This window comes from Chinchilla lanigera, unplaced genomic scaffold, assembly GCF_000276665.1.
Source record: "Chinchilla lanigera isolate Chin_1 unplaced genomic scaffold, ChiLan1.0 scaffold00006, whole genome shotgun sequence".
In the NCBI taxonomy this organism is placed as follows: domain Eukaryota; kingdom Metazoa; phylum Chordata; class Mammalia; order Rodentia; family Chinchillidae; genus Chinchilla; species Chinchilla lanigera.
The window spans coordinates 30,824,652-30,849,573 of NW_004955407.1; the positions used below are offsets into that span (position 1 = coordinate 30,824,652).

Here is a 24,922-nt window from a genome sequence, read left to right on the forward strand (position 1 = left end):
GGGGGAGGGTTGTTTCATGATTTAAAATGTTTATACTATTATTCCTAGGAGTTAGTAAACGAAACTAAGAAATTTGCTTAATAGCCGGGCACAGTAGCACACGCCTGTAATCCCAGCACTTGGGAGGCTGAGAAAGGAGAATCATTGCAAGTTTGAGACCAGCCTGGGCTACAAAGTGAGCTCAAAGCCAGCCTGAACTGCATAGAGAGACCCTGTCTCAAAAAAACAAAAAAAGAAAAAACAAAAAAAAAAAAAAAAAAAAAAAAAAAAAAGAAATTTGCTTGACAATAGGAATTAAGGATACATTAGTGTTCAGCCACACAATGAAACATCACACAGAAATTTAAAATAATATGACTATTTCGTGTTCAGGGAAAGAAAACAAGATATAAAATTACCTTGAGAATATTTAAGCATACCCATATTTATTAATTTTTCTAAATCAAAGGAACACCAAAACATTAAAAATGTAGGGCTCTGTCTTTTGAGAACAGAGTTTCCTTTTTGCCTTTTTCTATATTTTGTTCTCTAAAAAGGAGAATGTTTTTAAAAACATTTCACCAAATAGTGAAAATTAATTCCAAGGTAGCAGCATCCATTTCTTCTACACTCTGATGGACTAAATTATCTGTCAAGTAGGCCAAAAACCTTCCCAGGCTTTGCTCCTCATCTTATGGAGGCAAAAAACAAAAAATAAGAACAGCATTTCATTGAAAATGACATCTCCTCTCCAGCACGCCTTCCTGGGCTCTCTGAATCTAGGCTTTTACACTGTCTCTCACACCTCTGCAACTCTGCAAGGTGTTGGGAACGGAGATATGCAATCCTGTCCTGGCTAGCCCTGGCCTCATGGATTTCTCCAGCTGTGAAAAACTCACTTCATCTCCCCTATAACTCTTTACCCCACACACAGATCTGCACTTCTGCCCTCCTGGTGAAGCCTGTAGCACCCAACTAAGTCTTCCATATTTTAAGAGTAAGAGAAGTGGGTGTGGTGATGCACTCCTGTAATTCCAGCATTCAGGAGGCTGAGGCAGGAGGATAGCCACAAGTTCATGGCCACTCTAGGCTACATAGTGGGTTCAAGGTCAGCCTGAACTACATAGCAAGACCCTGTCTCAAAAAAAAAAAAAAAAAAAGTAAATTCCTCAATGTGTTCATTTTTATATCTCCATGACTAAGTGATAATGACTGGATTTCTTTCTGAACCTGGATGGTCAACCCACCAAACTCTGCCCTCTTCCTTTGCCCTATCCCTCCTAACCATGACCAGGCTGGTGCTTCACAGTTCCCACCCAGCTTTTCTCTCTTTCTCTCTCTCTAAATGCAAAGCAAAACTGATTCAATGTTCCCCCCCGATCTGGGTGGACAGACACGCTGGTGGGGGATCACACCACCTCAGCTTTATGGGCATTTTTATTCTTGGAAGACCCTGGAAGTGACTGAGGCACAACTTCTAGCTCTCCCTGAGCCTTTCGCAGGTGTATCTGTCCCTCTTACTGCTTCCACCTAGGTTTTTGAGTAGACTGGAAAAAAAAATGGAAACTTACATTCATCCAATTAACATTTACCCCACACCTATTATATGCCAGATGCTATGCTGATCCTGAAGGCCAAGTCTTACAATAGCCCGGCTTGTGGTAGTAAGAGCTCATCTTCACACTTAGAATCAAAGCAGAGATTCCAAAGCCTAGTGGAGAGCTTCCTGTATTAAATAATCGATTCTGGGGCTTTTGGCTAAGATCAAGGAAGACAGTCCAACTGGAGAAGAAAAGTCACAATGCAGCCTTGGACAGAGGACAAAAGCTCGACCAACAGAAGCAACCACATGACTGCGGAATCTGCAGGGAGCACCTCGTTAAAAGACAGCCAGAAAATCCAAGCCCAGACAGACCCGGCCAGAAAAAGGCGTCCTTACCTCCTTCTTCTCGCCGGTCTGCTCCGCAATCAGCTGGTCAAACACAGCCCCAAACTCTTCATGGATCTTCTGCATTTCGTTGATGTGACTGGCGACCTTGTTCATGGTCTTGATGGCCACTAGAAGAGCACAAATCAGGAAGTGAGGGGGCCGCTCAGACACCCTCTCAGGCCGAGGAAGGGGAGGCCGGGGTGCCGCTCACCGTCCAGGTGGTAGTGCTCCTCGCTCTCCGCGTCGGTCAGGGCGAAGAGCTCCTTGAGCAGCAGCGGGTACTTGAGGATCCTCTGGATGGGCTTGATGAGGTAAGACTCCAGCGTGGACGAGTGCTGCTGCCGCGGGTTCTGGGCATCCAAGAATGCCTTGAAAGCCGTGTCGGTCTTGGCTGGAAGGGTTTAGATACAGACTGTCAGGTGGTCCTCCCTTTGCACCGTTCCACTCACGGGTGCTTATTCCAAGGTGCCCCCTTCACAGGAAGAAGAGGGGAAGGGGCGGGTTTAGCTCAGACAGACAACTGCCCGGCTGTCCCTCAAATGAGCTGAAGGGTAGCAGTCTATGAACTTGAACGCCTGGGTTTTCAGGGGCTGCCGTTTCTCCTCCTTCTAACATGCATGTCATTTTGCGCTGATGTTTTGACATGCGGGCCCCTCCTTACTTAAGGAGCCTGGGAAGACTCCTCCCCAGATGGGCCACTTCCTGAAGGTGCTAAAGGACTTGCCCACAAGCATCCACTCAGAGTCGCCACAAGCAGCCACCTCCCCTATGAACCTCTGACACTGTCACTTTTCCTGTCCCCATCACCCCGGGGCCTGGTGTTATGTACCTTGGCAGCTACTAGATCCCGGAGCTGGCGGAAATTATCCAAACCAGCAATGGTGAGCTTGCTTCCCAGCGCCACATCACTCCCCTCAGCGAGTCTCTTGCCCACTTTTTGTTCTCACTCCTCGGCATTCTGACCGACCCCGCAGCTTCCTCTTGGAACGCGAAGCAGCTCTTGCCCTGCGGGCTGTGAGTGACAAGCCTTGGCAACCTTCTGATCCACTCGCCTAGCCACCACCCCGCATTTTATACGTGCCTTACCCCGGCTTTCCTAGGCTTTCAAGAGTCTCACTGCTAGAAGACTCGCTTTGGAACACAGTCAGGAAAGCAGGAAGCAGCAGCCCCTGACAGCTGTGGCCTTGTGGAGCTGGGCTGATCTCCCTCGGGATCTGTTCAATGTCAACTTGGTGCTACCTCGGTTAGCGGTTAGTGTCCACAGGGTGGGGACCCAAACTGAGCTCAGGCAGCACCTTCCTCACCAGCTTTGCTCTTATCTGTGTCCCAGCTGGGCCTACAAGCAGCCCTGGAGAGCTGGAGGGCCCAAACTAGCAGAAAGGGTTCTGCCATTAGATGACCAGAAAACACGAGTAGTGCCTTCCAGGTGCAAACCAATGCTGGGAAGAGACAGGAAGATCTATCCAAAGGAGAGAGACAGTGGACACGGGAACCATCCAGGCTGGTGCTGGCAGGACGACCTGCGCCTGCCCTATGCCACTCTTCCATCTGGCTATTCCTGAGTTGTATCCTTTAGGATGAACTCAAAAACAAACACAATCAATATTCTGAACAAACTCATTCTTCACTTTCAGAATCTACATATTCATCTAGGTGACTTTTGCCTATTAGAAATTAAATGCTGCTCTCCGGGGATTCAGCACTTTTTATAACAGCACCTACATGTCAGAGGAACTCAGACAGTTCTTGAATAAATGAATAATAATTTTTTTAAAACCCAGCAGGCATATATTTAAATATGCATGTGTGTGTGTATTTTTTTCTTCCCCATCACTGGGGCTTAGGAGCATAAGCTAACTCCAAGGATATTATAATAGGGCATCATGAAACTGCAAGGTGATTCTTCTGTCTTTTTTCAATTAAAAAAAAAAGTGACCATGGGGGAAGACCTTACAGTCTCTTCACTGTTTTTAAATTCTATCAAAAGGAATCAGATTCCATGGGTCCAGCCCCGTTCTTCTGCTCCTCTCAAAGAAATCCCTGAAGAAAAAGACCACGGAAAATGAGTGGCCCACTGGCTTATAAGGCAGGGAAGTTGTGGTTTTCAGGGGGCACCCCAAGTCTTCGGCCACATCGAGAAGAAGTGCAGGAACCCCACCCGTCACACACCAATCCTCAAGTCCAAAAGTCTGGTGTGGGACTCAAGCCCACGAAGTACATTTCACAGCGCTCGGGATGCGCAGGAGGTTTGCTCCCACCCAACCCAGCTGTGAGTCTGTTAGAAGCCCCACATGTGTCCTCAAAGAGATCTCTTCATGCTCCTGGCTCATTTGGCAATTAGGAAAATGTAGGTCATGCCTGCTGTTTTAAGGGATAGTTTTAAATATTAATGTGATATTTTCAGGTACAAAACATAATGTTATTGAATTAAGAAAAATCCATAGGGGCAGAATTTAATCTAATTGAGTAATGTTTAAAAAGCACTGTTGCTCAAAGAAATGTAATGGGTATATAATTTCATATGGAGCCAAGTACTCTAAAACGGTTACTTTAATAAATTGCTAACAACTAGCAATCAATAAAAGTTTGAAAAGAAACATATACACAGAACTGTATGACCAATGCAGCACATGTGAAAATGTGGTTAAGGTCCCACAGTATGACAAGGAGCTTCCTTGAATCCTGTTGCAGACTGTCACTACCATTAAGTCTGTCATTATCTGCGACAGGCTCTTCTATTACCCGGAGACCCATACTATACCAATATTTCCTCTAATAGCTTTTAAATTAAGTTGAGCTAGTTCTCTTTGGCAGCAAACATAAGCATAACACATGGAAATTATTTACATATCAAGGGACTTGATTAGCAGATGTCTGCTTGGCAGTCACAGTGAAATGTTAAGAAATAACAGGCTGATTTCCAGAGATTCTTTGAAACCAAACTGTCTATTGATTGTACTGTTTACCAAGAAAATATTTCTTTAATACTTTTTTGGGAAGAGGGGTATCTTTATTTATATTACTGGATAATTCATATATATTACGTATTACATTGATTTGTGAAAACCTCTTGCTTCAACAGAGTGGAATTTTTTAAATGGATAGATAATAATTGTACACATTCATGAGCAGGTATAGTGTGATACTTCAATGAATATACATAATATAGAATGATCAAATCAGAGTAAGCAGCATACCTATTTCCTATTTATCATTTCTTTGTGTTAGGAACCCTCAAAATCTTATCATTTTAAAATGCATATTATTGTTAACTATAGTCACCCTACTGTACTATGGAACAGTAAAACTAATTCCTTTTAATTGTAAAAATTTCACTGATTTATTTATTTATTTGTGGTGCTGAATGAAATCTGAACCCGCGACTTTCACACTGACCTACATGCCCAGCTGTTCTGGCTTGTATCCAGATGCTCCCCATAGTGTCGCATGGTCATAGGTGGAGAGCTTTGAAGGCGACTAGATTAGGGTATGTGAATGTAGATTAAGGGTGTGATACTGGGATGAAGGGTGCGGATAGTAGAAGTCCCACCCTGGGTATGGGCGGCACCAATCAATAGGCTCACAGCCTGTAGGGATTATAAAGGGAGAGAAGGGATCCAGGCTCACTGCTGCTTGCTGCCTTCTGTCTGCTGCCATAGACTGTTTCTCCCTGCGATGCCCTTCTGCCATGACGCTGCCTTGGAGCCAGCCAACTACGGACGGAACCTCTACGAACTGCGAACTGAAATAAACCTTTCCTACTTTAACTTGTGGGTGTCAGGTATTTTGTCTCAGCAATGTCAAAAGCAACTAATACACCAGCCCTTTTTTATTTTGGAGCAGGGTCTCCCTTACTCACTAAATTGCCTAGGCTGAGGTCAAACTTGCTAAAATCTTCCTGCCTCAGCCTCCACAGTGCTGGGATGACAGACATACACCATCACACCTGGTTTCTAATTGTACTTACCTTTTTTAACCTAATAACCAACCATTTCCTAACCTGCCACCCCGTACCTTCCCAGCCTCTGTTGACTATTCTACTTTTTCTTTCTTGTGATCATCTGTACCTATCACCAACTCCAGAACACTGAGCTATGGAAACACAATTGCTTTCTGGGGACTCTCAGGACATTTTATCATCTTCTCAGAACATGTAAAAAAAAGTATCAGGACGGGGGGTACAGCTCAGTGCTACAGCATTTGCCTAGCATGCACAGGGCCTTGGGTTTGATCCTCAGCACTGCTAAAGTAGGGAAAAGTATAAAGAGAAAAGTATCTTGCCAACATAAAAATTCTACTTTGTTCTGTGTAAAAATAACTGTAACTAGAGCAATTTTTAGTGCACGACTGAAACAACTTTAGTAGTGATGTCAGTAGCAGTTAACATACATCTAGGGACAAAAATAGTTAAAAGAAAGAAGTAACTCCTTAAAAAGTTATTTAAAGTGTGGTAGGTTAAGAGAACTAGCCTGACTTCATTAATGAAAAACAGGAATAAAGCAGGGATTTTTAAACAAAATTGCAAAATGACCTATCAATTCTGGCCCAGAACAGCCAAGTCAAAACTTTCATTACAAGAAAACCGATACAATGAGTAACTCAGATATTAATGTCTTTCACTTCGCAAGACCCATATTTGTGGCTTGTTGGGATGTCTTTCCAACACATCAGTGACTCTTGGGCTTCTTCTAAAGGCCAGTAACCGTAACCGTAAACAGACTCACGAACGTGAATGACAACTGACACCTGGGTCTGCAGGACATGTCAGAGGACTCACCTTTCACCAGGACCTTGGGGACTTTCGTGTGGCTGGCACAGAAGGCACTGTAGAGCTTGAAGCGGTCAGCATAGTACAGAAAGGATCCCCCCAGAGAGAACAGCACTTTCTGGATTTAATGAGAAAAGGCACGGTTGGTTCACCTTCCTCCTCAACTAGAGGTCTCCACGGCAGGTAGGTCTGCCTCCCCTCCCCACAGAGCAGCATCCCTGCCTATCAGCTCTCTGCCAAGGGCTTACGAACGTGTGCAACAGATATTTACAATGGCACTGCCCCTAGCTCTCCAGACCTATGTCTTTTAATGACCTCTGTTATGGTTTGTGTCTGGATGTCCCCCCAAAGCCTCATGCAGTCATAGGGCGGGCTTTTAGAGCTTATGACTGATCCATGATCCAATGCTGGGATTATGGGTGTGAGTGCTACACCTGCCCTGGGGCGGACAGTTTTGCATACGTAAGGGAGGGAAACAGGCTTTTTGCTGCCACTTCTCCCTGCTCTTCTCACTTTTGCTGTTTTCCACCTTCATGAACAGGCACCCTTTGCTATGTGCCACTCTGCCTTGGAGCCAGCCAAGTACAGACTGAAACCTCCACAAACTGAGCTACATAAACCTTTCCTTCCTTAATTTTGGGCATCAGGTATTTCGTCTCAGCAACAAGAGAAAAGTAACCAAGACAAACTCTCTAGGATGCCAGGGGGGCTGATGAGAAAAAATACATTTTGGAAAAGACAGAAATCTCCTGAAGTCTCTTCTCATGAATTCTTGCTGGGAGACAGATGTGAGAAACCAAGTAAAAGCAGGAAATGCTCACGCTTCCAAAAGTACAGCGCACATGTCCCTTGGTCACTACATCTGTTCTCTCCAAAACCTGCTCTATACCTGTAGCAGGTAGCAGGTAAGAACACAGTGATGCTAAAGCAGAAAATATGCCCCACTGTGGAATTAGGCGCCGTCTCTTCAGCCTGTATGAATGAGTGAAGGAGCCTCAGGAATGTGTCCTTCATGAGTTCACAACATTCCAGTCTTGTGCAGACAGCAGCTTTGTTCACTTAGGCACAGAATTAAGAGTTAGGTCCAAGCAAACAATTAAGGCTTTGGATTTGAGTGATAAACTGGGCTCCAACCCATGCAACTGATCTAATACACAGTAAGTTTTAAGTGTCTGCTGGCAAATAAGAAGGTTTCTTTGGACGACACATAATCATCAGCCTGAAGCTTCTTCCTACAAATTCTACTTTCTCAACACTCCTACTTAGAAGGGCATCAGCAGGAGCCATCTGATTCTATGAGAACAGATCATTATCCTTTGGGCCACCCTTAAGAATTAAACAAGAAAAGGAATGGAGGAAAACGTTTTCTATGTAACACCTCCTTCTGGTGACACTAAAGCCATTCATGTGTTTAACTCATTATTTTGAGACAAAGTTATTATGTAGCCCAAGCTGGCTTGAAACTCATGATCATCCTGCCTCAGCCTCCCAAGTGCTGGAATTACATGCATGCACAACCATGCCCAGCTTTAACTTGATAGACATGACTGGGTATAATAGATATATATTACATAAAATGTTTACGTATGTTATATAGTATATATATATAATATGTTATATAGTATATACACATATGCCAAGCATTTATATGCACACATATATATGTACATAGTATAGACAGATTTTTTTTCATTGTATACATGCACTTACTATATATATCAACCACATATAAATACTAAGGATCCATTTATTCTTCTAGCCTTAAAGATGGATCTTGGGGCACTGTTTTGGTTACTTTTCTCTCGTTGCTGGGACAAAATACCTGATGCCCAAAATTAAGGAAGGAAAGGTTCATTTCGCTTACAGTTTGTGGAGGTTTCAGTCCATACTTGGCAGGTTACAAGGCAGAGTGGCACATGGCAGAGGGCTACAGCTCATGGCGGCAGAACACAGCAAAGCAACAAGCACACACGCAAGGGAAGGAATGGCAGCAAGCAGCCTCTTCCTCTCCCTTACATATGCAAACTATCCACCCCAGGGCAGGTGTAGCTCTCACACCCATAATCAATCAAACCCTAAAAGCCTGCCCCATGGCCACGTGAGGCTTTGGGGGGACACCCAGACACAAACCATAACAGGCACACATGCACACAAACACCTTTACCCAACGCTGTCATCTCTAGGATTTCAGAAGGCCTCCTACAGACTGGTGGTCATTGCTAATTCCCAAGAGGAAATTTTATCCAAACTTATGTATTTGAACGTATCCATAGTAATGGGAAGCAGAGCACAGATGCCTTCGGGTAGGACGAAGTAGGACGCAGGACAGAGAAATCACACAGGTGCAGAAAGAGACTTTCAGGGTGATGACTAAATTCACTGGCCCGGTTGTGCTGTATTGTGTTGTTTTATAGAAATGTGTGTGTATAATTCATGAAACGCTGCACTTTAAATAGATGCACTGCACTGTATGCTAATTACATGTTATTAATCTGTTCAAATAGTGTATGAGGGTGACATGCTACGCAACACATGAGTAAGTGAGTTTTGTCAGCTGGAGGTTCGAAACAGGAAACCTCTGCCATAAAGGAAAGCCAACCGGGCAGAGGAAATAAACTACGAGCATCCTATGAAGGCACTGATCATAAATCCTCATTAAGGCTGCAAGGACACCGTGTGCTAGAAGGGCTGCCTCCCTCCTGGATAATGATACGCATTACCATCCGGCAAACCTTCCCAGAACACAATAAATTAATTTGTTTACTGGGAGGCCAGAGGTGCTATTTTAATTTGCTAATAGCTAATTTATTAAAGGCTCGCTCATAAACAAAACAAAAGGTCAAGGTTAGTACATGTTGTGGAATAGAAGCCAGCAGATGAACCAATTTAATGCAAGTAGATGGCACCGGCTTTCCGTGAGCCACACACACAGCAAGATGAGTCAGTTCCCACGCTGACTTCCTTTGGGACTTGCCCCACCCAGCAGTCCCAGTCCCACCACGGGGACAACAGCTTGCACAAGTCTGCGTAGGGCCCCTGCCATGTGCTGCTAAGGAATTCAACTCTGACCGCGAGGGAGCCCCACCCGTGACACTAAGAGGCGAGACTGACCTTGAACTGGTCGACCTTCTCAAGTTTTTCCAGATCAGGTACCAGTCTGACTCCATCTTCTAGCGTTTTGAGGAATTCTACTTGGAATTCCACCATTTCCGTTAAATTTCCAAAAAGCACATCAAGCTGAAAAATGAAAAAGGATTTAATCCACCCTACCTTTCGTAAGTGTTCAGAAACTCTATTAGTATTTATCAGTTAGGGTAATAAGTCTACTACCACAGGATGGAACAGCCGCTTCTCCCAGGGTACACCAAAGCTTAACAGGCAACATTTGACCTATTTCTTATAAATACACAAGTTCAAAATGCTCTCAGTATTATGCATGCCCCCCGACTCCCTCCTCTTTCCCACAAGTCAATGGACAACATGATCTCACCAAGCCAAGACAATGCCCACTATACCTCATCCTGGGTGAGGAAAGTCTCACTCTGAAGCGGCTTCAGGTATCTCTCCATGAGACAGTTCAAGTCCTAAAAGGTGGAAGGATATCTCATTAGCACATCTAAAAGTCTACACAGCAAACCTAAAGGAGAAGAAAAACAGATTATGTTTCCAACACAAACAGCACAGTGATCATTAATGCAGAAACAAGACTGCTTCTTCCGTCAGCAGCTCAGGTGCTGTAGGCCACGTGGTCAGGGCCACCCCACCGCATCTTGCTGCGCCCTCAGAGCAGGTGGGCACAGGAACTAACACCAGGGTCCAACAGAAGATGATTTGCAAAAATGGGCAGCAGGCTGGCTTTGGCCCGAGGGCCATAACTTTCTTGCCCCTGACTTAAAGACTAAAATACAGATAGAAAGACATCACAATCCTTTCATGTGAGGAACATCAGTCCACATCAGGACGAGCAACAGTACAAAGAAGAGATCTCACCCTTCCACCTCGACTCCAATCAGATTATGAAGGTAATGCTTTCACGTGTTTCAAACATTCAATTCAGCTTTAGCATTAGCTTTATAATAGAGTTAGGAAGATCAGAAAGATCGCTTAATAGTCACTGTATTCCACTTATTTGCTCAACCATTCATGTATATATCAGTGAACTGCTGTAATTACATGTATCAATGAATTGCTATAAGAACTGGTATGCTTTCTTAACTTTCTACAGCTTGCTTAGTTAGTTAGTTAATTAGTTAGCTAGTTATTGTCCTGGGCACTAAACTCGGGGTCTTCACACTGAGCTACATCTTCAGCCTTTCTTTATGTTCTATTTTCAGACAGCATCTTGCTAAGTTACTAAGTTGGCCAGGATGAACTCAAACTTGTGATCCTCCTGGCTCAGCCTCCCAGAGTGCTGGTAATACAAGTGGGCATCACCTCATCACACGGGGCTATAAGAAGAAACTGTAACACTCAGAATAAAAGCCCAGTTCTATCAGCAAGGGCTACACACTCTCCAGCTCCACACTTTGACCCCGCTGTCAGGCGAGAGCAGGGCAGACACAGCAGGAAGGGCCCTGGGAAGAGAGAGACCTACTTTCACATAGGTGCGCTCGGTCTCCAGGAGCTCGCAGATCACCTTGCGCAGCTTGTCTGCATCCGACAGTTGTCTCATGGTGGCCAGCTGGGGCCCCGTGGCATCCGGAGGGGACGGGCTCGAGTCAGAAGGGTTCATCTCGTGCAAACTGCGGCAAAACGCGGCCACCTGCTCTGTGCTCTTGGGAGCATGGTGGGAAAGGCAAGGCAGGTGTGTTAGCCCTCAGCAGCAACAGCTCCACCTGTCCCTCTGAAAGGCGCTCTTCCCGGGCAGCACACGGACAGATATGAATTACACCTGTTTCCCAAGTTGCTCCACGCTGAGAGTGCAATGATGCTCAAAACCATTGTCACGGCAAGTGCTAACTTACACTAGTGCACGCCGGGTGTTGGTAAGGAAGACCTATTATCATCTCTAGCTAACGGCTGAGACAAACAAGCCCAGAGAGGTTAAGAAACTCACTTAACATGACACAGCTGGTAATTGGCAGCGTTAGGATTTGAATTGGTCTGGTTTCAAAATTTGTGGCTTTTGGGGGTGGGAGGCAGGCAGTGCTAGGGACCAATGTGATAGGCAATCATTCTACCACTGAGCTCCATGCTCAGTCCAAGGCCTGGTTTTTGTTTTGTTGCTGTTGTTTTTAAGTACTGGGAACTGAACCCAGGTCTTCATACTGAGCTACATCCCCAGCACCCCTCCACCACCACCATCTTTAAAATCTTGCGACAGAATTTTGCTAAGTCACTAATTGTCAAGTTGCCCGGGCTGAACTCAAATTTGTGGTTCTCCTGCCTCAGCTTCCCAGATCAGTGTGATTATAGGTGTCTGCCACAAGGCCCAGCCCAAAACCGGTGGTCTTAACCATCCCACAAGAAATAAATAAACCAGGAGACTGACATAGAAATTAACCACACTCACACAGACTACAAGGCTAACTGTCTGAGCCATTTTAGGACACTGTCTACTTATTTGGAATGTTGGAGGGTAATTTCTTCCTGTCTCCATTACAAACTGACACTGAAGCAACTCTCTAGATTAAGACACTTGTCATACATTTAAGAAATAAAGAACTTTCCATTTTCTCCAAAGACATAAAGGTCCCATTCTGCTCTTAGAGGACAGGCTCTGAAACAGGCCTCTATGGGTGCTCTTGGTATCCATCCACTCTCCATGGGGGATGATCAGGAAAGACCCCAGGCTGCCCAAGATATTGTCATCTCACTCAAGTTCTGGATTCTGACATCCTAGTCCATTGAGTCAGGTAAAATCTCCAAAGCATAGGTTACTGGAAAACCAGTGGTATCTGTAACTGTCTGCTTTACAGCATATTAGAATCACCTGGGGATTGGTTGTTTGTTTGTTTGTTCATTTGTTTTGAGACAAGGTCTCACTATGTAGCCCAGGCTGGCCTCAAACTCACAGTGATCCTCCTGCTCAGCCTCCCAAGTGCTGGGACTATAGGTATGTGCTTCCATGCCCATCTACCTGAGCAATTTTTAAACATCCCAATGCCCAGTGCACACCTCAGATCATTTCCATCAGAACTTCTGTGGTGGGATGTGCCCATGATCAGTATTTTAAAGGTTCTTTATAGAATTCTCCAGAATCTATCTCATAGAACAAACTCTAGCTTATTTGTCCCAAAAGCCCAATGGTGTAAAGATTAGACTGATAGCTCCTAAAGGACAGTGGCTGTCTTCATGTTCTCTTCGCTGCTTGGATCCTCTAAATCAGCCCTAGGCACAAAGTCCACATTTCCAGTTAATACTGCTGCAGGTAAAGAATTCCTTCCCTGTTGCCCAGGAAGAACATGTGAATCCTTCCCAAAGCAGTAACTGGGACACAGAGCTGCACATCAAGGTCCGCACTGCACGAGGGCCAGGAAAGCTGCTAATATTAAGGACACTTCCACCATTAGCATATGCAAAAGAAAATAAAGACAGAACCAGAGAAGGAAATCAGAACCTCACAAGGATGAACTAGCTGCAAAATCATAACACGAAGAGCAGAACCAAGACCCAAATTCACATACTTATTATTCAGATTCTCTTACAATCACTACAGCTTGTTCACTGCTGGATAACTCACCTGTCAATGGTAATAGTTAATGTTGTCTATGGAACAGTGTGTTTCAGACACTGAATATCCCCACCAAGAATTTTCCCTTAGGTGACTGTGGAAAAATTCACCCAAATGGGCTGACTTGTATGGTATACAAATTATGTCTCAAAATAAGGCTGTTAAAAAAAGAAAGAGTATGTGTTTTTAACTGAAGCTTATTTTAGTGGGCGTTAGCTACGGTTTTATTTAGTTATGATACGATTTTACTAACTCAGTGTTGTCACAGAATATATAGTCGAGTAAGGCTGCACCTTACAGATTAAGAAGGAATAAATATACTCATTTCAGCAAAATGTTCAAGTGTCTTTTTGACGAGCCAAAGATAAGCACAGTATGTAATAAACTCATTATAAATAGGTATGATGAGGGGAAAAATACACTAAGCAAAATGAAAATGCTATGGACATACGCTAACAATCGATAACCAACTGCCCTGTCTGCCATTTTAACTCAGCCTCTTGGATTTGATACCCGGCAAAGGACCCTCACAAAACAAATGTACCAGTGATGTCTTTGCTCACACAATACTTTTCTAAATGGTCCTTCTGTAACCCCAGCTTTCTGGCCTTCACACAAATTAATAGTGAAACCACTACTCATGACCAACATACCCTCACTGCAGGCCCATTAGAGGCCCTGTATACATAACCACACTTTTATTACCTAGACATGCTGTCCATGTGAAACTGACATCTTTGTATGTTGTTTCAAGTATATCTCTTGACTTCCTTCACAAAAGGGAAAAGCTAAAAATATGGGCCCTGACACATATCCATGACAGGAAATTCCAGAACACACTTCCCCCTTGTGCTTCCGGTTCTCGTCACACTGATGTGTTACTGTTTCTGGCCACATCTCAGTAAAATAAATGAGTGCAGGCAGCTGGCCTGGCCTGTCTGAAATTCACCATCTCTAAGGTGCAGCATCCTCATTTTGAGCAGGCCCAGGGGCTAGGGGTGGAGGGTTGTTAGGCCACTGAGATGTGGACTGGGTTCCAATGCTCTCCAATTACTGCCTCCTCCTTTACCCTGGGCACCCTGGTGAGGCAGATCTCACACGCCAAATTCCGGTTTATAGCCACCCCCTTACCTGTTACTTTGTGAGGTTTCTTTTACCTGCAGTCAGAAAATACTAGAGTGGTACCTTGGTTCACAAACTTACAATTCTGCAAAAAAAAGGGCCACATTCATGTTCGTGCAGGAAAGACTGTCACAGTCATGTTTGTCACCCAGTGCAGAATTGCCAAACAGAAACAACATTTTGCCAAATGCTTCTGGTTGCAAACCAAAGTGTTGACAAACAAAAGCATACATGAACTGAGGTACCACTGTATTTGTCCTGAGTCTTGCAGGAAAAAAGGACCATATTCATAGCTTCTGTTAGAGTACAGTGTAGTTATATTTTACATGTTATAACTGTTCTATTTTATTAGTAGCTGTTAATCTCTTACTGTGTCTAATTTATAAATTAAGGTTTATTATGGGTATGTATATATAAAAATAAACATGGCACATATAGGGTTTGGTGCTATCCACTGGAAGTCTTAGAATGTATCCTTCACAATTAAGGAGGACTACTGTACCCTTAGCCTTTCAGGGGTCACCTACAGTTCTCTAGGGTCCTGAGACCCTAGAGAAAGTGCCGAGCCCTAGGCAACCCTTGCTTGTAGACATATTCCTAAGCCAAAGAGAGAGTTAGCCAAGTGGTCTCTGAAGCTGAACAAGGGAAAGGTTGTGTCCTCCCTGGCAACCCCACTCCCTGTCTTAAGGAACCGACTTCAGGAGTACCCAAAGTACCTGAGTCCAAACGGATGTGATCTCTGCTGTCAAGACATGTAATTAGAATAAAGAGTAAAAAGTACCAACAGTACCAAGTTATAATACATATAGCTATTGTCAAGGGCTTTTATTTAAAAGGCTCTTAAATTCTGCTTGGCAAGAATCAACTTAAAAGGATGTAAGATAAAGTTTGAGAATTTTAGTAACATAGTACCCCCCCAAATATTTCTTCAGAAAGTGTGACATGTAGGGCTTCTCTGGAATAACCTCTAAGCTAGGGGTTTTACCTATTGAGGCCGGCTTTCAAATCTGCTCACCACTTGTGCCATGGCCAAACTTCTCACTTAGGTCAAAGTCCATAAGGATGAGGACCTTCTCAACATAGCATGGGCAGGAAGCCAGGTAAAGGGAAGTGAGAACAGTGTCTCACTCAATCAGGAAGGGTGAGGTGGCAACCCTGCCACTTGAGCACCAAGCATAGCCAACAAAATAAGGCAACTGCAGTGGGAAGTTCCCAGCATGCTCCAGTGGGAGGTTCCCAGCATGCTCTAGTGGGAGGTTCCCAGCGTGCTCCAAGAAGCCCAACCTCATGGCACTGGGCAATTAACTAAGGACTCTTGCAAGAGGAAGATAGCCAGATGGGAAAAGTACAAGTCTCTCTCCACGTGAGGACTGTGATTGGTCACCCTGGAAACCAGAGCACTCAGGGCACTGGAGAGTTTAAAACTGTTAAAGGGGAGCTGAACTGCTGCTGGGCTGTCAGGACTGAGAATCATCCACCCGCCATGCTGAGAAGACAGGGACAATGGTAAGAGGAAATGGGCCACTTTACTGAGGCCAGTGTGAAGCTTGATGTTTATAATACCTCCTTCCTCCTGGGAAAGATGAAAAGAAAGTACAAAGGGGGGTGGGGGAGCAGACTTTTAAGGCCACATTGTCAACTCAAGAGACCCAGCTGTTTAAAGTTGCTTCCTGTTATGCAACCACTGAAGACAATTTCTGCCTCCAGAAGAGCTGAGTTCTAAAGCTGTTCTGACTCTGACCGATTTAACACATCCCACAGATTTAAAAGGGGCAAGAGTGACCTAAAATCTCACAGCCTTTATTTAAGCTTGGGGGGTGGGGGATAGACACCAAAAAAATGACTTCATCATTTTAGTTCCCACTGTATACCAGGGTAGTTCTTATAGGTCTTGATCAGCTTTTGGGGCTCCTCTCACACAAACTTAGAAGGAAAAACATCCAAGAAGGGCAAAGACTTCTTTGGCTAAATCAGGCAAACTCACTGTCAAAAGTATAAGACCCATTAAATGACACAAACTTGAATAGTTGACAGATTCTGCTACTAACAACAAACTACTGAAAGGTCTGATTTGATTTGGTTAACTTATTTCTTGCCATTAACCTACCACATATTTACTACTCAAGTTTAACATTTTCTATAAGATCTGATCTGTCAAAATAGGTCAGGAAACATTAAAGCGTTCATACATCTCCTAAGCTAACCCTTCTATAGCCATCCACTTCCTTCTAAAATCGCAGAAATAAAGTCAAAGAATCTAAACCCTAGACTTCCCATTTCCCAGTCTGAGATGAATTACGCACCTATCAGATAATACACTCCACTGCCAAAAGAAAAGAGAAAAAAATTCCAGTGACAATTAGGTTTTCAAAAAAATGCAAACTACCAGGGTACATCTTTCTGCCATTTAAGTGTGAAACAATAGATAAATGTAATGATTCTAAGCAAATTCAACTGCACACCAACTACTGACCCCCAACCCTCCAAAAACTGCTACAAGATATGTATCTTTTGTCAACAACAGTCCACACAGCAAATGGATAAATTATAGGGAAAGGGACAAGTATAATCACCACTACAGGAAAGCTGTAACATAAACAAGGCTGGAAAGAATTCAAACAGCAAATGTGCTCACCAGGTGAAGCGTCCGATAGAGAGAGTCACCAGACTTGTCATTGTTTTCAATCCTGGGCTTGCGCTTTATTTTCCATAGTGCAGACATCGTCAGGATTATATTCTCATGGTAATTACTTCTACCACCTCATACGCTCAGCACAGAAACAGGAGTTTCTTAAAATACTCAGAGTGCAGCAAATGCCCTCCAGCTCCACAAAGAGCATCTTCTCCCGAGGACATCCCATGCCAGCTGTCCCTGGAAAACCTGCGGCCACATCTCAGTGCAGTGACAGCCCACAGCAGCCTCTGCAGAGGCACCTGCTTCCCGTCGTGCCCCCTGGGGGCTGTCAGAGGCTACACCACGGACAAGACCTCATGCTTTGATTTTACCTGGCTAAACAACAGAAGTTCCAGAAAGGACAAGCAACACAGGCAGGAAAACACGGTCCAGCCCACATCCCCGGGACAGAAGCGCCTCGCCCCCAGCCAGAGACCAGCTGATTGGCCGGCATCCCACTCTGCCCAGGAATATTAAACCTGCCCGGCTCAGACAACTTCACAGGCGCTCTTCCTGGTGCATGGTGGAGGCTTTCACATTTTGTGCTAATCCTTAGTTACAATGGCAGACGCTTTGGAGATAAGCAAAAACACGAATTAAAAAAACAAAAAGAAGTCATTCTGAATGGAAATGTCCTGGAAAAGATTCTAACACACTAGCTCAATGGGAAGCAACGTGATAGCTGCCAGGGATCCGGAATGAGCGAGCACAAGAGCACAAGCGAGGCTCTGCTGACTGGAGCTGATTAGCATTCGGTTCCAGACCCAAGAGTTTGCAATTAGAAGCCAGGACCAGGAAACAAATGACCAGCGGCACTGAGGCTCTCTGAGACTGTCACTCGCGGTCACCAGAGAAGGGAGCGGCTGGCAAAAGGAAAGCCACTAGCCTGCGGCCTCTCTGTGACGGCCCCGCCCCCACCCCACCGTGTGACATTCCAGTGTCACCACCCCAAACCACAGGCACACAGTGATATACCTGCTCAGTTCCTAACAGCCACGCATGACAAAAACTATCATTTTAAGCGCACGACAAAAATTGTCATTTTAAAAAGTGCAAAAACATAAAAAAAAAAAAAAACTCCAACATGCATTCTCTCTCCTGCCTAAGGTGTGGAAAACAGCTCACCGAAAAAGAACTAAACCACCTCAAAAATCAGCAGCCTCAATTATTCACCCAGAATAAAAAGTGATTATTTGTGTCCACTGATTTACTTACTTCTATCTCTGCTCCCAGCGAACATGTGTGCATTCCTCCACGTTCAGGCAGCATGCTATTTAAAAATTAATTTTTCCTTTACTCTAAAATAATTATACACTGATATAGGAGATGCAACAACAGCAAAAAATGTTAATCAAAAGAGTTAAAATATTTACTTTCTCTTAAATCATTAAATGATTAAATCATTAAAAAAAGACATCTAGAAAGACACAGGAAGATATTATAGTGGTTCCTGGCTGTGTATCTAACAGGCCTCCAACACCGCTAATAAATTAATTCCTTCTTTTACGAAGCCTGGTATTTAACACCAAACCTTAACAATCTGACCAGAAGGTAAAACTATCCAGGTCTGGAGCTAAACTGGATTTGCATCCAAAGAGCTGCACGAGTTTTAACAAGTTTCCTGACCTCTCTGCTCTAGAATTCTTCTCTGTAAAACAGGGAAAATAAGAGCACCTCTTTCTGGAGTGTTGCAGGCTTGAAGTGAGTTAATATGGAACAGCACCTATTAACAAAACAATAAATTAGCTTTTTTTCTCCTTTATTGTTAATAATGCACAGTAGGGCCCTGTCACCAAGATCTGGTAGTATGATTTCAAGTTTTTGGTTTCATACATCCTGACTGAGAAATGAAATTCATCAAAAGCCATTTTGGTTAGCTAACATGGGTTGCGAGACAGAATATTTCCAATGAGGCAGGTGATACCTGAACCACAGTGTTACACAGTGTTCCCTGAGTTCAGTGTAGCAAGAGGGTATATGAATGCAAGCCGCTGCAGGATCTTTAAACTATTCAGATCACCATGCAGACCTGTTGTCACTGACTGTAAGGAAATTCTCTTTTTCAGAAAGCCCACTGTGAACTTTCTGTAGGGAACAGGAACATCACCTGCCCGGACATTTGACCCTCTCTGTTCGAAGCAAGTCCCTTGCTCTCTCAAGAGAGCGCCACAAGGTCAGAGAGGCCCACGGGGTCAGTCAGCAAGGCCTCAGGGCCTCTTCTTTCCTGGAATCTGCTGGAACCTTCTAGTACAGAGGACCCACTTGGGTCTCACCACGCATTGTACTTAAAATGGTAACAATCTCTTTCAAAACCACAAGGGGATAAGAACAGTGATGTAATGTGAAAATGATCCAAGTTAGAAAGCACTCTGGAATAAACGTTGCAGATTCAGGAAAAAATAATTGTTTTCTTAAATCCTGTTAGAAGTTGAAAATAGCATTTCAAGGGCAGGGGATATAGCTCAGAAGTAGCACTTGCCTAGTTATGGGAGGTTCTGGGTTCAATGGCCAACAATGCCAAAAGAAAAAGAAGAAAGAAAAGGGCACTTTTACTTCCTATAAAAGGAATTTATAGTGCTCAACTTAAAAAAATAACTTAAGAAGCACCCTTCAAAATATCTTTCATCAGAACAGAAATATCTCTTTCTCTTGCCAGCTTCTGACCCCCTCCACCCTGCCTTGCCTTTTCCTCTCCAAAGTGTGTAAAAGTATCACAAAGGCCATGTGTCTCGGTTACTTTTCTCTCATTGCTGAAACAAAATACCTGATGCCCAATATTAAAGAAGGAAAGGTTTATTTAGCTCACAGTTTGTGGAGGTTTCAGTCCATACTTGGCTGGCTCCAAGGCAGAGTGGAACATGGCAGAGAGCAACTGTTCAGGGCAGCAGCGGAAGACAGCAAAAGCAACAAGAGCAAAAGGGAGGAGCAGTGGCAAGCAGCCTCCTTCCCTCCCTTACACTTGTATGTAAACTACCTGCCCCAGGGCAGGTGTAGCACTCTCATCTATAATTCCAGCATTGGACCATGAATCAATCACAAACTCTAGAAGCCCGCCCCATGACTGTCTGTGGCTTGGAGGGGGACATCCAGACACAAACCATAACACCACGTAAATAAAAAGCAACTTAGGCATTTTTGTTTTGCTTTGGATTTGTTTTGTTTTTGTTGTTGTTGTTGTTTCTTGGGGTTTTGGGGTATACGTGTCTACTGATGGGCATTTTAACTAATTACCAAGTAACATGATGCCTTTCAATCCATAAATATTAACATCACATTCAAAGACTTAATTTTATGTTGTGCTCAACTTAAAAGATACCAAAAAAACTGATGATCCTATAGTGGTAACAACATGGGTAAGAAACAAATACGCGTAAAAGAGATACTGAAGATAGTCAAACAAAGAGGTTTTATAAAAATCTGTAAAGTCAGAGGGAGACACAACAGAAAACATGTAGAAAAGAAGGTTTGTAACACAATTCATATGTGGATAAGGTATTTTCATTATCAATGTACGCTCCTAGTTACACTGACACATTTAATAATTCAATCACCTGGCAAATGCAAGGATTGCCCTGATTTCACAGATGAGAAATCAGAGTCACAGTCTGCGTTATGGGATTGCTCAGGCTAAGTGGCTGGTAAGAGGTAAGCCAAAGAATGAGGAACAGGTAGAAGGATCAACATCAATGTGCCAAAATTTGGTAAGTATGGAAACAATCACACACAGTGGCTTTTCTGGGGAGACGCACTCTGTATCTAGTACCAGAGTTTTCAAACTGTGCTGTGGGGGCTGGGGATTTAGCTCAGCGGCAAAAGCGCCTGCCTGGCAAGCGCAAGGTCATGAGTTCGATTCCCGGAACCAGAGAAAAACCAATAAAAAACAAAAAACAAAAAACAAACTGTGCTGTGTTTCGAAGACTGTGATACAAAGAAGTTCTTCATGAAGCAGAACAGAAGCGTGACGAAGTACACATAATAGTATCAGTGTCTTGAACCAAACTATTAGGAACAAACCTTTTTCTCACAGTACTCAGCTAAAGAACCACCTATTTGGATTAATTTTTTTCAGGTTTCTTTCCCTTTCATGTAAAAAATGGGCACCTTCCAGAGGAGCTGAGCAGAGCTCACTGAAAAGCAGCTCACTGTAGACACCCACAGGAGCAGCAAAGGCTGACTCACCCACGCACGCTGTGGGATGCCATTTCATCCCACACCAACAGAGACAGAGAAGGGAAAGAGGACGAGATTATGGCCTTAACAAGAAGCCCGGCAGTGTCAGAAATCTGAAAGGGGCCTTCATTTCATTACGAGCAGATTTCTGCCCTCTACTTTTTCATATGGGTTTGTCATCAAGGCTGTAATTTGGGCCTCATACCCTGCTATTCAGCATCCTCCCCAAGGTAAAAACACTTTGTCCGTGGAGAGGCCGTGGAGCACATCCGGCTGCAGAGGTGGCGTGGCAGCTGTGGCTCTCTGCCAGTTCCAGACGTGAGATGTGCAAATGAAAATCTCTCACCTTGCTGCTGTGATCTGTCTCATCAGAGGATTCCAAGTCTGGCCCGTCGGTCTCGTCTGGAGCGGTCTCGGCACTACTGCTCTGCTCACTGCAGAGGCTGTGTCCTGTCACACGGAATCAGAAGGAAATGTGGGTCAGTGTGCGGAGTGACTGCTAAGAGCCACTCCTGTGGGATGGGGACGTGGAGCTGACCTCATGACCTGTGCATGGTTGCTAGATCCTGCAAGTACAAGCCATGATCGTGGCTCCAGAGATGGAAGCTTGTACTGTTACTACTCCTGTTCTGACTTCACACTGCGTTTTTACATAATAATAATTGCACCGACTGAATTACCTGTGCCCTCCTTGATTTATTTTGTGGCCCTGGCCCCTCATGCCAGTGTGATCTGGTATCTGGGGATGGGACTTTGGGGAGATGACAAAGTTCACATTTCATCATGAAGGGTGGGATTCCCGTGATGGGGTTAACGCCCTTATAAAAAGAGGAAGACGGTAGAGTCTCTGTCCTTATCAACACACAGAGAGAGAAGCCAGCTATTTGCAAGCCAAGCAAAGAACCCGCACCAGGGAACTGAATGGGCCAGCGCCCACAGTGGAAATTCCAGCCTCCAAAACTGAGAGAAACAAATGATTGCTGTGTAAGCCACGCCATTTATGATGTTTTCCTAAGCTGCCTGTTATAACTTAGATGTCCCCCAAGAACCACATGTGTTCAGTGGTGGGGTTTTGGAAGGTGATCGGATTATGAGGTTCTAGCTATCCGTTAGGAGGTGGAGCCTGGATGAAGGTAAATCTCTGCGGATGTGAGCTGGGAAGAGATATCCTGCTCCTGGGCTCCTCTCTTTCTTCTCTGCTTCCCACCCTCCATGAACAAAGCAGCTTGCCACCACCAGACCCTTCTACCACGCCCTTCCTCTCTTAGGGCCAGCCAACCATGGAACACGTGAGCCAAAATAAACCGCTCCTCATGTTGTGGGTGTTGGGCATTGTGTCCCAGTGTCAAAAAAGTGAGTAAAACCACAGCCCAAGCTTACAAAAAATAATTCATAACAAAATTTATAAGGATATATAGTTTATATGTCGTAAACAGATTTAATTAATTGATTTATAATCAGTAAATCTACAAATTAGTTCATTAATTAAAAAATAATTGAGTAACTGGGTATGGTTTGGTACACGCCTGTAATCCCAGCATTCTAGAAGGCTGAGGCGGGAAGACTACAAGTTCAAGCTTAGCCTGGGCAATTTAGTGAGAACCTGTCTCAAAGTAAAAAATAAAAAATAATAAAAGGGCCGCAGATGTGGCTTAGTACAAAGTCCCTGGGTTCAATCCACTCGGCCAGTGCCCACACCTGGTAGCCCCAAATGTATGCCCCGGTGTGCGGGCATTTCTGAAAGGGATGCTGGCTTGTTGGTGCTTTCTGGACAGTACTACACACTTGGCACTAGTATCCCTGGGTCCTGGAGCTCTCCAATCACTGTGACAATCACAAATGCACCCAAACAGTTCACAATGACAGCATCCTCAGCTCGGGGCCCACAAAACTCAAGCTTTGACTTTTAACTTCAAAGCCATAAAACAAAACAGAGGCCCCAGGTCAGTACAGTCTGGGGAGGTGGAAGTGAACTGCCCATACTCACAAGGTTCCCTGAAGGGTGCCGGAGTTCAGATCTTAAATGTCTCTCCCCTACATACGAAAGGCCTGGGCTCCCAGAGAGGTGCCACTGGAGACTGAGAAGCGTTTAATAAGGAAGTACCCTGGTGAGAAGTCCTGGGACCATCTGGCTCACACTGACCCAGCCACTTCCTCACCCTTTCTTTTGCTTCTTGGCCTGGGTGACGGTTTCCAAGCTGCCTTGCCACAGGCTCCCAAACAAGTGGGCCAATGGGTCAGGGATAGAAACCTGAAAATTGTGAGCCAAAACAACCCTTTCCCCTTTCTAAGTCGACCATCTATCACCAGTATTCGTTACTGTGACAGAAAGCTGACGAACACAGGGCCTGCGCCCTCTTTTCTGAAATGGTGTAAAGACAGACAGAAAGAAGCAATTAGTGGCAAAAGCGCTGGAAAAAGAAGCTTGCTCATTCTGCCTACATGCTGGGACGGGGTACAAAGGGAGTCAGATGAGCTTCTTCCCCAAGGTTATGGTCACAGGCCTGGCCTCAGTGTGCTTGGGGTGTGGTCCCACCATGCATGCATCCAGGAAGCCCCAAGTTGAGAAATCGCCTTGCAGTCCTTCTGGATTTCTATCTCAAAAGCGTGTGACAGGAGCAAAAACCAATCTGTTCTGGAAGGGTTCACTCTTAACGAGGGCTTCATAAAATGCCCAGAGATAAAGCTTGGGCAGACAGGAACCTAGAACCCAAAGCTAAAAACACAGAAGGAACAAGTCACTGTGAGCCAGAGAGAGACACTGACCATGGTGAACACAGCAAAGAGCCCCCCAGGGACAGTGCTGCAGTAACCACATGGCTAGGTTGAAATTATTAAAATTTTAAAAAAAATTTTCCGAGATATATTTTCACAAAAAGACTAGGTTAATTGAGAGAATTTCTAGAAACAAGAGCTGCAGCCACTGAAACTTAAATGCTCAAAGGATAAGAATATTAAGTAGAATTAAAAAGAGAAGACTGGAAGATCTATCTGTACGGACCTTCAAATGTTGAAACTATCCACATAGAATTCCAACTGGATTTCCAGCTAAAACGCTAACCAAGGGGGCTGGGCATTAGTGGTAGATTGCTTGCCTAGCATACAAGAGACCCTAGGTTCCATACCTAGCACCAGTCCCCCAAATAAATAAAGCACTATTTAAGAAGGAGATTACAATCGGACTTTTAAGAAACAAAAAATGTTTACCACAAACAGAACCTCATTAAAAAATTCTCTAATAGATGCATTTTGCAAAAAATAAAAATTTTAAAATATAGAATTTAGATAAATATCTGGTGTACAGGCCGAAACAATAAACAGCTGACAGGCTAGGGATGTAGCCCCGTGGCGCAGTGCTCCCTGGCAAGAGCGAGGCCCTGAGTTCAATTCCCGGTACCAAAAAAATAGTGAAAAAAAATATATAAGATATAAATAAAGCAATGGTAGGGGTGATCATATTTAAGGCACTTCATGCTAATTTTATGTTTCAAGAGGGAAGTAGAAAGATTAACTTTGGTTTGTATTAGAAATCATGTTTTAATTTTAAGAGCAACCACTAAAGAATAGAAATAGATTGTATAGGCTGAAAGTAGAAATGCAATCAAG

The 24,922-nt window shown here is 44.1% G+C and overlaps 1 protein-coding gene across 6 annotated transcripts in view; it reads right to left on the bottom strand.

Annotated features, from left to right (window-relative positions):
- Positions 1-24,922, bottom strand: part of Tiam1 (T-cell lymphoma invasion and metastasis 1) — a 373,652-nt gene that overhangs the window by 19,883 nt on the left and 328,847 nt on the right. For 5 of the 6 annotated variants that reach the window (XM_005375657.2, XM_013504090.1, XM_005375658.2 and 2 more), the window contains 7 exons: positions 21,663-21,766; positions 11,272-11,451; positions 10,193-10,261; positions 9,789-9,914; positions 6,687-6,795; positions 2,121-2,300; positions 1,919-2,037 (listed from right to left, as the gene is read on the bottom strand). In XM_005375657.2, the coding sequence (XP_005375714.1) occupies positions 1,919-2,037; positions 2,121-2,300; positions 6,687-6,795; positions 9,789-9,914; positions 10,193-10,261; positions 11,272-11,451; positions 21,663-21,766 (887 nt within the window). Of the gene's footprint in view, positions 1-1,918; positions 2,038-2,120; positions 2,301-6,686; positions 6,796-9,788; positions 9,915-10,192; positions 10,262-11,271; positions 11,452-17,107; positions 18,023-21,662; positions 21,767-24,922 lie in introns of those variants that run through there. The other variant, XM_005375660.2, reaches the window with a different exon arrangement.